The following is a 13,364-nucleotide window of genomic DNA, read 5'->3' as shown; positions in this document are numbered from 1 at the left end:
TCAGAGACCCTCTGTGGCAGGTTCCTAGCTTGTTTCCTGTTTTCTTCTTCTTCTGATGTTCTTCCTCTTTGCCTTTTGGGATGGGGATTGAGAATTTTAGTCAGGGTCCTCTCTCTTGATTAGTTTCTTTAGGCGTGAAGATTTTAGTAGGTTTATCCTATATTACATGTTTATATGAGTGAGTATATGCTATGTGTGTCTTTCTGCTTCTGGGACAGCTCACTCAGGAAGATCCTTTCAGGTCCCACCATTTATCTGCAAATTTCATGATTTCCTTATTTTTCATTGCAGAGTAATACTCCATTGTGTAGATGTACCACAATTTCTGCATCTATTCTTCAGTTGAGGGACATCTGGGCTGTTCCCAGCTCCTGGCTATTACAAATAAAGCTGCTACAAACATGGTTGGGCAAAGATCCTTGTTGTGTACTTGAGCATCTTTTGGATCTATGCCTAGGAGTTGTATGGCTGGATTTTGAGGAAGCGCTATTGCTAGTTGTCTGAGAAAGCGCCAGATTGCTTTCCAGAGTGGTTGTACAAGTTTACATTCCCACCAGCAGTGGAGGAGGGTTCCCCTTTCTCCACAGCCTCTCCAGCATGTGTTGTCACTTAAGTTTTTGATCTTAGCCATTCTGATGGGTGAAATCTCAGGGTAGTTTTGATTTGCATTTCCCTGATGACTAAGGATGTGGAGCATTTCTTTAAGTGTTTCCCTGCCATTCGATATTCTATTGAGCATTCTCTGGTTAGCTCTGTACCCCATTTTTTGAATTGGATTACTTGATTTGTTGCTTTTTAACTTGAGTTCTTTATATATTCTAGATATAAGCCCTCTGTGAGATACAGAAGAACTATTTCCTTTAGTTGTGTGAAAACACACACACACACATACACACACACACACCTTTGCTAAATCCACCTAGTTGTTATCACAAACAGTTCTGTTGCCTGCTTCTCCCATGTCAGCCTTTCTAGTTTCTTCAAAAGCTTGTTGGGAACCTGGGTTTGGTAATGTAGCAGTTCTGTGAACCACTCTGTTTCTCGTTAGAAGGGTTTGATAAAATCTGTTCTACCTTCTCTCTCTTAGCTTCAACTAGTTCTCCTTGAAGGACTCAGAGCCCTGCAGGTGCTCACTTGTTCTGAAATCTTTTTTGTGGTCTCTTTCACAGACCACATCAGCTGTCTATTTCCACTACTGTTTGGTACATCATTTTAAAGCTTTCCCATGGGCACAGGCATCTCCAGAAATTTTTGACTCGTTTAGAGAAGTTTTCTAGGTCAGTTTTTAAGATTTTTTATTACCCCAGGAGATCTCCTCTTAGTTGACTTGTTCCCAGGTTCTTTCTAGAAAATGAGCTGACCAATGTTTTAGCTTTTTTTTTATTTGTTTGTTTGTTTTGCTTTTTGAGACAAGGTTTCTGTATGTAGACCAGACTGGCCTGGAACTCACCACGTCTGTCTCTGCCTCCTGAGTGTGGGTATTAAAGGCAGGCTCTATCACACCCATTGGCTTTATTCTAGCTTCTATGTCTAACCAATTTTCTTTTCATGATATCCTGCTTCAGTTTTGAGGGTGTGCTTACTATCCAGTACCCCTTATTGATGCAAATGAAGTCAAACCCTTTAGGAGAGATGCTCTGCTCTCTTCCTTTATGCCCACTTTTTCTTCAACACAATCACTGAGCCAAGGGTCTAGAGTCTAGACTTTGGATATGGGGCAATGGAATCTTTTGCTCTGAATTAGATTTTCATGTTAAGAACATGGTGTTGGTGGTGTGGTGAGCTGCAACAGTTTCTGCTCAGGAGCCAAAAAACAGAGCCACGTTTCCAGAAAAGCCAGTGTGACTGCAACTGGGGACTCCATAGTCTCAAGGTGAACCCAAGGTAAGGCTTCCGTCCCACTTGTCCAGCAAGGCTGTGGAGGAGGGCTTCCACCTCACAGCTACACCTGCCCGGAATACAGCCTCTTCCACAGTGGCAAAGGGAGAATGAGAAATGTTAGCATCCCACTGCTCTCAGGAATACACTATGAAGCTTCAGCATTTGGGAAGGAGAGGCAGCTGGATCTCTTTGAGTTTGAGGCCAGCCTGGTCTACAGAGTAAGTCCAGGACAGCTAAGGTTGCACAGAGAAACCCTGTCTTGAAAAACAAAACAAAACAATGAATATATCATGACCCTGCAATGGCGTGGAGGTGGGAGAGGTGGGGCAGTGTGAGAACGGATTCTTTGCTCTGTCTGTGTGAACAGAAATTCCCTAAGATCTGAACTGGGAGCGGAGAGGAAAGGAACGGCTGTGAGCGAGACCACAGATTCTTACCATTCTTATCAAGTCTTGATAATTTTTCTTGAATTATTTTATTTGCTAAACATTGTTTCTACCACTGCCAGAGATTTTTCTATCCAGTGTGTGAGATGGCCAGGGCATGACAGGTTGCCATGCTAGAAGTGGGCCACTGCAGAGCCTCTTGAGTCAAGTAGCATGTGAACTACTTTCTGGAAACAAAATCACCTATAACCTTCTATAATAGTCCCTATTGCCATCTTATCTTCTCATATATACAGCTATCTGTTTAATTATTATGTATAAGTACATTAGTGCTTAATTATATGTAATATACACATATATAATCATTCTTTTTTTTAATTTTGGTGAGGAGTGAGGGTATGTTTGAAATTTATCTGTATGTTTCTCCATTTGCCTGAATGTAGAGATCCTCATTTTGAGCCTTTTAGGGCACTCAATGCCAGTAAGGAGATTACAATTTTAAACAGAAGAATGAAAATAGAATACTAACATAAAATTCAACTCCCTTCTTAAAAACTGCATCTTGAATTTACAGTATAGCAATTCTCAACCTGTGGGTCGTGACCCCTTTGGGGGGGTCATATATCAGATATCCTGCATATCAGATATTTATACTATAATTCATAACAGTAGCAAAATTGCAGTTATGAAGTAGCAATGAAATAATTTTACGGTTGTGGATCACCACAACACAAGGAACTGTTTAAAGGGTGATAGCATTAGGAAGGTTGAGAGCCACTGCCCTAGCAGGTAGCCTTCTAGGTTTGGGGCTGTGTAGAAGACAGGGCATCAAATCAAGGTCTGGAAAGAGTGAAAGCCAGGAAGGGGCCAAGTCATCAAGAGATGTACGAAGAATGCTGCTTAGAACCACTGACAAGCCATGCCAAAAAAGATCGCCTTTTCACCGCACATCTCTCCCCCTACACTAGGCTCTGAAGTCAGGGAAGAGAGTGGAAAGGAGTGGACCCTTAGCAGAGGCTGAAGATCTCTGTCCAAGATGAATGGAGTGTACTAACAGAAACTACCTAAGTGGACTACGGTTGTTTATTTAATACATTTCCTTCCATAACCAGTAGTACTAGAGACAGCTGCAGACAAAACAAAGGACCCGACTTCTGTCTACACTCTTGATTTATAAGGTGAGTAAAATCTACACCGACACTCTTGTCCCGTAATGTATATGAGAGTACTGCACACATAATAAATATTATTTTGCTGGTCACCTTTTTTTTTTTCTTACACCACCGAGAATTTTTTTTTTTCAGTATGTATTTTTTGCTATCCAGCATCCAAATGCCCTGTTTTGGAGAGGAGCTTTGCAGTAGATCAAAGTGGACTCACAGCCTGCCCAGACATTGTGGAAGCTGAATGTGGGGCGGACACCGTGTGGGGTCCTTCCCTGCATTTATTTGCCCCTCACTGCTAACATGGGACTTGTAACTCAGGCCTGCCTTATGGGCTTCCAGATGGCTCTTGACATCTCAAGGCGGCACCAGAGAAGAACAGGGGAAGCGAGCAGCTCACAAGGCCGCGGTGACTACAGAGTTTAAATTCTGAGCACAAAGGTGAAGGTACTGTGTGAGGAAAGTCAGAGCTTCTAACCAGGCAGGTTCACTAGCTGTCCTGGCTCTTTCAGCTGAGGTCAGTCTGCCCAGACTGTCATGGCAAAGCATCACGGGCTGGATGGCTAAAACAGCTCCTGCCTGTTCACGGAGTCTGGGAAGACCAAGTTCAAGTCGCTGGTCAACTTAGATGCTGGGTGTGGCTCTTTTCCCGCTCCCCCACCGTGCCCTCAAATGGCCTTCTCTTGGGGTGCTGCCCAAGGAAAGGAAGAGATGCCTGTGCCTTTTCTTTTCATAAGGTCACTTATCAGATTAGAGACAGGGTCCCACCACTTTAACTTCTTTTAGACCGATATTATTTTTTTTTTCCTAAATCCCCTGGTCTCTTAGGGCTTCAGTATTTGAATTTTAAGAACATCCTGTCCACTGGCAGCTGCTGCTTCGTTTCCCATCTATTTCCAACCAAAATCCTTCAGCATTTATATCAGTTCTGTAAAGCGTCTCATATCTTCTGCCAAAGATTATTTTCTGTTCAACTGAAGCAGACTTCATTTCTATTCTGGCAACCATAAACCCAGACAGGACTTTGAAGGCTGGTATCTGAATAGTGCTATCTGGGGAACTGGCGTGAGTGATGTGCCCTTGCTTGTTTCAAAGACGAAAACCTCAGAGTTCACAAGGGTGACTTGGTCGTCCGTGGTAACAAGCGGCCGAATAACTGCTCCTCTGTGCAGACCTTTAGTGAAGTAGCCACTGGTGAGAAAGATTCACAGGGATCATGTCACGGCTGTAGAGCAGTGTGGGTGGGGTGAAGGTTTTAAAGGCATTGTTTTAAAGGATCTATTTCTTCTAGTGGAGCTGGATAAGCTCAAGGAGCAGGGGACAAGCTCAACCCGCCATTTTGGCTCAAGGCATGGGTTCAGGGACTTCCTCTGGTTTTCATAAATATCTATAAAAATGTTTTCTCCAAACAAATAGAAGTTTAAATTCTGTGGGTTTGTGATTAAAAGCTGCTAAACCATCAGTGACACCGGGTTACAAGAAAGCCAAAATAACAATCAGGACATAACAACAAATGGAACAGAGATGGGAAGGTGTAAGCTTGGGCATATTCTGCCCACCTGGTATACTGGGCCCTGCTCCACAGCGAAAGGTTTGTGCTCTCCTTTTGATCTATGTTGCCCTACCATCTGACCATCTTATCCTGAACATGGGGCTTCATGCTCACAGACCTGGGCACCATGATACTGTCATTACTCAGTTAAGACACATGCAAAGAGAAAATGGGGGAAAAGTTTGAAAATATAGTTATTTGCTACTTTAGGAGGATTTGTCAATCCTTGACATTTGTTAACACGGGACTCTACAGTTTGTCTATACTTAAAGAACATCAATATTGGTAACATGTATCAAAATGGAACCATGAGGAATGTAAAATAAAATGCATCAACAACCCTTAATAGTAGCCATTTTCTAAGGATCAGAGATAAAAATAAAATTCATACATGTCATCTTAGTAGTGACGTTTAATTTTTACCCAGATGTCTTCATGACTTATCAATAAACACTTGGCTGTTCTTTTAAGTAATAAGTTCAAAGACAAGAGTCCAGTGGTTTGGGGAGCCAGTCATGATGCTTGAGTAAAGGTTATCTACTACGTTTTTTTTTTCTCCCAAGTAATTGTGAGGTGTTTAAAGACTGGCTTTCATTTGGGAAATGGGTACAAGAACTGCTTGATTTCAAATGTCAGATTCCAAAGGAATTATTTCCCTTTGTATTCTTTGGAAAATGACCTTATTGAGCAATATTTTAAAATCTGAGTATACTTTTGAGATCAGAAGAAAGAGGTGATATAACTAATCTGTTGGTAACTCTCCATCCTAACTACTATCACTCATGGATTCAGAGAAGGAAGAAGAAGCCACAGAGGCCAAGATAACCAACAATGTTCTACATGAGTTTAGATGCTCCATTTGACAGGGTGAAGGAGATGCATGTCCAAATGAATCAACTCAGAATGAAAAAAAGGACACCCAGAAGCTTCCCAGGGACGCCTCTCTCATATGAAGATGAGGCTTATTTGGGAACCTATTTGAGTTACTCTTCTGGGTACAACCTTGCTTTGGTTCAATCATCTAACCCTGCCTGATATGGCTGATCTCTCAAAAGAAAGGAAATCCATCACACAACCTTCCAGAAGCATCCCTATGTTGGGGAAGCCTCTCACTGTGGTCCTTCTCTGCAGTGATGGCGGAGGGAAGCACACATGAGTATTTTGGGTCTCAGTTTCTGAACTGAGACCTGGGCTGTCCAACACAAGAGCCACTAACCCTACAACCCCGCCTGGGAGGATTAGTGTGCAATGGAGTCAGTGTGCTTTTATTTCACTGTAATTAACTTAGGCTTAGATTTAAAAAATGGGCATTAGATTCTGTTACTTGGAAAAGTCTGAAAATGTTTGGAAAACAGTGGCACATGGATCTCTTTTCTGATCGTAAGTTAATGAAATCTGCCAATAAGTATTCCTAATGAAAATGATTCTGAATTGGGATATGCTGCCAGTGTACAGTACAAACCGCCATTTGAAGACTTGTTTTATGAACAAAGAACAAGAGTGATGTCTCATTGATAATTTCACACTGACTACATTTTGAGATTTGAGTATCTTAAAGTGACATAATTAACCAAAATATACTATTAAAAATATCAGAGGCACCTTCTGATTTCACTGGACAGTATCAGACCAGAGTATTTGACTTTCCAGACAACAACCATTTGGTTTGTTTGTAGCTTCTGTGGTGAGTGTACCCTGGAGAGCATGGGAAGTCAAGGGAGATTTTTTTTTTCCCTACCAAGAAAATAGTTTTTTGGGCATACAAAGGTGAAACTGCTCTCTTCCTTAGGCACCTCCCTGCAGACCCTCTTCTCAAGCCCTCTAAAGACATCTCTCCATATTGAAGTTTGCAGGCTGATTTGCTCTATCCTGGACCAACCCAGGCTGCTGTTGGAATTTTCTTCTTCAATTTTGTCATCACACCCGTGAGCAGCTAATGCCTATGTCCATGTGCGGACAGAAATGGAAGCATGGTTGAAAGAGAAACATTAAACTCCCTTAAAAAGACAGATCTTATTTCTATAGCATCTCTGTCAATACCTTACAAATTTTACATGTACGGCCCTCCTCATTCCAGAAGACACAAGGATTCCCATTTCCTGCTTCTTCAGCCTCCAGTATCATCTTGTGCATCTCGCTTGCCTTCCTGTCTAGTGAGTGAGTTCTTTGAAGCGGGCATTGTGTGAGGCACAAAGTGAGTAAAGCACACCCACCCTGCTCATAGGGAGGTCACAGCCTAGGAGAAGCGTGTGGAGAATCAATACAGCATAGTAAGGAGGAACGAGACTTTGACCATGGTAAGAGTAAGGAATCGCCAAGGGACTGACCCTGGGGTACACTCCTGACCCAAGGCACATGAAAGAGATGGCATCCCAAAAAAAGAGTATGATATGAGCATGTGCATAGGAGTACAAGCCCTCAGGGGTGCTGGAAAGTGTCTGGGAGTCTTCATTAAGAAATCAGAGACAGGAGGGAAGTGAAGATAGGAGGTGGCCAAGATCCGGCCCAAGTTCCCATGTATCAGATACCATGAAGAGGAAGTACAGAGAACCTTCCAAACTACCAACAGGATGCAGACGGGTCTTTCTTTGTCCAGTTTGGCTGACATCACTACCCCACTATCCCAGGGGCCATGCAGAATCTGGGGCCTCCAGAGCACTCTGGAAGAATCAGCATCAGCCAGCTGCATGGTGCCTTTTGTAATAAACCCACACGGGATTGATTTCCGACCTCATGGACAGGCAGGGAAATAATAACATGCAAAGCAGAGGCAATTTGACAGGGAAATTATATATATATATATATATATATATATATATATTCATATTCTTTCCTTACTTGGAAATAAAAAGCATATGTTTAAAATGTGTGAGGGTAGAGATAGCCTGCCCCTGATCAGAGTCCTCCATTCTCCTTTCCCGGTGACTAATGACCTAACCAGATGAGGAAGGCTTCAGCTACTTGTTAGAATTGCAGTGATGGAGATTTGATACCTAAATCTTGCAACTTTAAGTTGTTTTGTAGCATTTCTCACAACAGATCATTATGTGGAAAGCTAATGCACTGTGAGAATGCCCATTAGGGTCCGTGGTGGAGGAAGGAGGCTTCGGCTCCAGCAAGCCCGAACTACTTCCCCTCTGTTTCTCTAAGTACAATATGTCTGTGTAGGAGGGTGAGCGCATGAGAACTTCAGGTGGGGCAGGGCATACCAGTGCTCTGAAGTTGCTAGTTTTAGCTTCATTAATTTTCTGCCTTCAAACAATGAGTTTGAAAAACCAGCCTTTATATATTACGGTTAATAAAGCCCTTGTGTGGGATTTATACACACAAGAATCGCGAATGCTCTCCGTCTGAGGGACTCACGGTGCTGCAAAGCTCAGCGGTTACTTGGTCCCTGACCCTGCAAGGCTGCCCTTGTCATGACAGCATCGCACTGGCTCCAACACTACATTGGGCAACAACCCGAGTCTCCATTTGGAAGGACCTTCTGCTCCTCCTTCCTGTCACCTCACCCAGCAGGTGAAAGGCGAGCCCTGGGTCCCCTCAACAGCCAGGCAGCCGAGGGTCAAGGGTCCAACGTCTGTGGTTGGATGACAATAAAGAAGGCTTTCTTCTTTATTCTCACTGACCGTTACTTTAATACCACGAGCTCCTGTAGGCTCTAGTAGCAGGCTTTGGGTTCAACTCTGTATTGTGGAATTTGAACCATTACCACAAGAAAGCTCTATGGGTCTTGTTAAGAAAATAGAAAGAACTTCTGCCAATTGCTAAGAAATAAATTCCTCCTTTCCTGCTGCTTGGAGCACAACATAATGAGGGCTCCCAACCTCTCTTTGCAGTAATAAAATGAACTCTACAGGCTTTTCCTTTTGATGTATTCCTGTTTAGAAGTTTAGAGTTGATGCCTTTTCATCCTTAATTTATCTCCCCTTGTAAATATTTCTGTACCGTTTCCAATATCTTAAGTATACACGTTCTTAAAAAATAATTCACTCCTCCTATTTCAATTGTATCATTTTTTGTTATGGGTCACATCTGAGGCTAAATAAACATATCTCTAGCTACAGTTCTGCAAATGCCTCTGGCAGCAAATTAACTCAAACAAATGTTTTGGCTAGGTAGTGAGGTTGGTTTTTAATGATCTTCCTGCTCCGTCTGAAGGCCCAAGGACAGGAGTCCTGAAGGCTTTTCTAGCAGGCCGTTTTCTGCCAAGTTAATATTCAGGTCTTAATTTGGTGGTTAGTTTGTTTAAAGTTTCACCACCAGAGGGTGCTACTTGTTTGCGTCTAAAATGTGATTGTTTTATCACACGGCCCAAAGGGCTCCACTATCAAAGACCTGTGCTCACAACAGTATCACTGAGGAACGCTCTCCACAAGGTCGTCAGGCCCGAGCTCCATGGCACAAGATTTCATTTTGTCTTTGACGTTGTGTGGAAAATCCAAATTGAAAATCCCTGTGGCTACCACAGACCCAAGCTGCACTGGTTTATGTCTGTTACAGACCAAGTCTGAAAGGCGAACGCATTTAATCATCTAGGATTCCGCTCAATATTTTACTGCACAGGAAGAATGAACTCAAAATCCCAGCATCCTCCGTATCACGTCGGAAATGAACGACGTAAAGAGGCCATTTGCTTTGCTGTGCCAGCAGAGTCCCTTTTACGTCACCCAACTCGCCCCGTTTTCTGAACGCGCATCTCTCCGACTTCCATACAATTTGACTCCAGTGTGATATGCTTGCTTGTCCGCTTGTCTCTCACGATGTTGAGAGCTCTCCCCCGGCTCCTTGTCTGCACTCTGGCAGCAAGCAGCCTCGCCCGCCCTCCCAGCACATTCCGATTTATCAGCTTTACCTCTTCCTACTGTTGTCTGCGTTAGTTCCTTGTCCTGTTACTGTGATAAAAAAAAAATGCCTGACAAGAAGCCACATAAGGAAGGGTTTATTTTGGATTGCAGTTGGGGAACACAGTCCACCGTGGCAGAGGGGTTATGGGAGCTGAGGCTGGAGGCAGCTGGTGCAAGCAAAGGCCTGAGAATGCTGTTGCTTGGGTCCCTTTTTCCTTTTAATTCGGCTCAAGACCTCAATCCACGTAACAGTACCATTGGCATATACAGTAGTTCTTCCTACCTCAACGAAGCAAATCTAGACAATCCCTCAACTATACCCAGGGGCTTATAGTAATCCCAGCAAATTGAAAGTCATGACTAACCATCACATTGACTTTTAATAATTCTCTGAGATTTACATACAAAATTTCCACTTGATATTTTCTGGTATGCGAAAAAGATAATATACAGTTCCATTCCCACACATCTACATAGAAAGTGCATGGAGAGTATTGTTAACCTGTGGTTTATTTTTTTTATGTGAACCACTCAGAAAATCAGGGCCCAGCAAAGGTCTTATTTAAAGCATTAGGTCCAAAACTTTAGGCTATCTAGCCAGGTAAGGTCTCCTTCATGCCTGTTCAACCAGGCCATTAAAGGGAGAAAATTAGCCTTTGGTGTAAATGATTGGAAACATCTGTGTCCCAGTTTAGTGAATTTATTTTTTAAGTTTTTTATTTTTATTCATATGTTTGTGTGTGTGTACCATGAACATATCTATTCATTACTTTGATGGTTTCCACCCTCCGCATGTAAGCACAGAAACTAACACAAAGGTTATACTTAAAAGTTCGTGGGTCTCCAGGAGGAATAGGAAAGAATTCCCTCAACAGAACCTTCTAGATTGGAGCCAAAGACATCTTTGGCTTTCAAGATGTCACTCTGTTTATATCCCATGAAGACCTCGGGGATATGAGGTCAGCAGAAAAAGTCTTATTCCCTGGCAGTTTCTGCAGACAAAGCATGTAAAGAAAACAAAAGCCGCCGTTTACCTTCAGACTGGTGAGTGGCGAGGGGAGTCTGTGTCTCCTTGGAGTAGGACACTACTTCCCTAGGCAGGAAATCCACCTGGGTCACCTTTGACACGCCCAGCTTGTGCAGTCTTCTCCTGTAAATAGCAAAGGGCAAACACTTAGGGAGGCAATGTGTCTATTTCAAAAGACCTGTCAGTTCTGTAAGCACAAGAATAAACAAAGCCAGACGCTCTCAGAGTCTCAGTACAGTGTCAGGCTCATGGCTCTGGGGTGGGAATATGGCCCTAACTGGATATGTGATGTCATTTAATTCTCTCACAATGGCCCTTCCATTTTCCTATCTCTAAACTGAAGTCTTGCTCCAATTCAGGTGAGATGGCTACTCTCTGAGTATCCATGATGATTCCTGGCTAGCATGCCTTGAAAGTTTTTCTTTGCAATGTAAATTCTAATTTCTTGGGGTTGGAGAATTGAAGAATTTTCAAGTTTGAATAAAAGGGATTCCTCATTGGAGTAACACACTGTTTATGAAGGTAGCAATGGCGAGAATCCTATTCCAAGGCAGAATGCAACAGGTCTCATTTATCCAGAAGGAGAGTGATCAAATGATGTGTTTGTGAATGAATCAATGAATGAATGTGTTTGTAAGGCACACTAAGATAGCACAAATGAATGAAAAGAACAGAGGGCATAGACTAATAGAATCTCGGCTTAGTAGTCCCAAACTAACTGTGACCACATAAGTAATCATATTTGAATATTTATGTAACAATTCAAATGTTTCCAGATGTCTCTACACCCACTATGTCATCTGTCTTCAAGACATGTCTGTGAAGAGTGGGCTGTCATCATATATGTTTTATACAAGAAAAAATTCAGCTCTGGTGCTCAAAAGCATACAATTTATAACTGGTGGAACCCACCTTAAAACACTATTGACCTCATAAATATGCTCAATAATATGCTATTATTGACCTGAGTTCTGATCCAATGCTTCCCTAAGCCAAATTCCTACCTACGGTTCTTAACGGTGAACATGAGACACTCCAAAAATCTGGTCCTCCAGATGGCTATTCAGAAAACAGCCAGCCAGAGAGGCAGCATTGTCCACGGGAAAGCACAGCACAGCCCCGAACTCACTATCTGAATGTGTATATCCAGCCCTCCGTGTCTCAGCTTCCTCATCCGGGAACAGAGATAATGGTACCTCTGTCATGATTCTTGTTGATAATACATAGGCACCATTTATATGCTATGCATAAACCACATATATTTTATATGCATGAATGCATACAATTTTCAGATATATACACCTTAGAATGGTTTCTTGAGCTTTATTTTTAAGATACAGATTTATCAGTGGTATTGTGATATTCTAGTATACTTCAAATTTTCCAGATGGACACACACGTGAGAGGACAAAGGCATAATCGTCACTTCATCAAACTTCCAACTCCTCTCTAGCTAAGAAAAAGAAGAACACAGTCCAGGGGTGTTACTGTGCTTCTACAGGCAAATGCCATGGCTTCGTATTCACGTTATTATCACTAATGAAAACATGACAGAGAGTGTGCACGAAGGCTAGAAATGTCCACGAACATTTCTCAAACATCCCAAAGAAAACAAAAATTCTTTAGGTTTCTAAAACAGTTACTGTGGGATTTAAGTGTACAATCAGCAGATATAAGGAAACAGACAGACAAATACTGCTGTAGAGAGCAAGCCTAGTTGAGTATATCTGCAGTCCAATACAAGAAACCCAAACACAGTCCTTGGTACACGTAGGCCTGGTTCACATGGACCCAAAACTTGGAGCTCTGAATAACAAGAATGCACCAAAGGCCCTGGCTGGTTCTCCCAACCCCACCCCAGCTCTACATATACCCCTTAAAGCAAATTTAAGGAGCGCACACACACAATTGACTAGCAACAAAAAATTATAACACCAGGTAAAAGGATTAGAGTCTGAAAGGAAGAAACTTAAGGTGTTATTTTAAAAGCTTCTTGGGTTAGAGATGAATATTTTCCTTCCTCAAGTGCTTCTCCTTCATATGCACGAAGGGGAAAACATGAAAGGACTCAATATGTCTGCTTGCAGCAAGGCTCACTGTTCTGCTTACCCGCCCAACACATGTTCCTGAGGCCTGGTAGCATAGTTATTGCCACAAGGCCCGGGAATGCACCACTACCGTTTCAGGTCAACCTTCCGCCAACGTGTGTGAGGCCCAGGGATCTCCGGGCACTGTGAAGTGACCACTACACCTGCAGGCGGTGTTTTGGGCATCTTGCTAACAGGACATCTACTTTAGACCTATCTCGTTGGGTTATGGGAAACAGGCTGTAGGCACGTGAAAGCTAGTACAGAAACTGATAATCCTTTATGACCTATTCAAACCACTCAGGCAATATAACTTGAGAAACTCCAAAGGAAAATGGGTCCATATCCCTGCTTTGTCATTTACCAGCCTGAATAGGTGAAAGATCTTTTGGCAAATCTTTTCAAAGCCTTTTTTTTTTTT

General features: G+C 42.5%; 1 protein-coding gene across 1 annotated transcript in view; it reads right to left on the bottom strand.

Moving 5' to 3' along the window:
* The window catches only part of Dync1i1 (dynein cytoplasmic 1 intermediate chain 1), a 215,085-nt gene extending 201,956 nt beyond the window's left edge, over positions 1 to 13,129 (bottom strand). Inside the window, exons 1-2 of the mRNA XM_055612917.1 lie at positions 13,035 to 13,129; positions 10,864 to 10,979 (exon numbers count right to left, since the gene is read on the bottom strand). Coding sequence (XP_055468892.1) covers positions 10,864 to 10,979; positions 13,035 to 13,129 — 211 coding nt within the window. The remainder of the gene's footprint in view (positions 1 to 10,863; positions 10,980 to 13,034) is intronic.
* Between the last annotated feature and the right edge of the window lie 235 nt (positions 13,130 to 13,364).

This window comes from Psammomys obesus, unplaced genomic scaffold (genome assembly GCF_907164565.1).
Source record: "Psammomys obesus unplaced genomic scaffold, mPsaObe1.curated_primary_1811, whole genome shotgun sequence".
Classification (NCBI taxonomy): Eukaryota; Metazoa; Chordata; class Mammalia; order Rodentia; family Muridae; genus Psammomys; species Psammomys obesus.
This window is presented reverse-complemented; position numbering and strand designations above follow the sequence as displayed.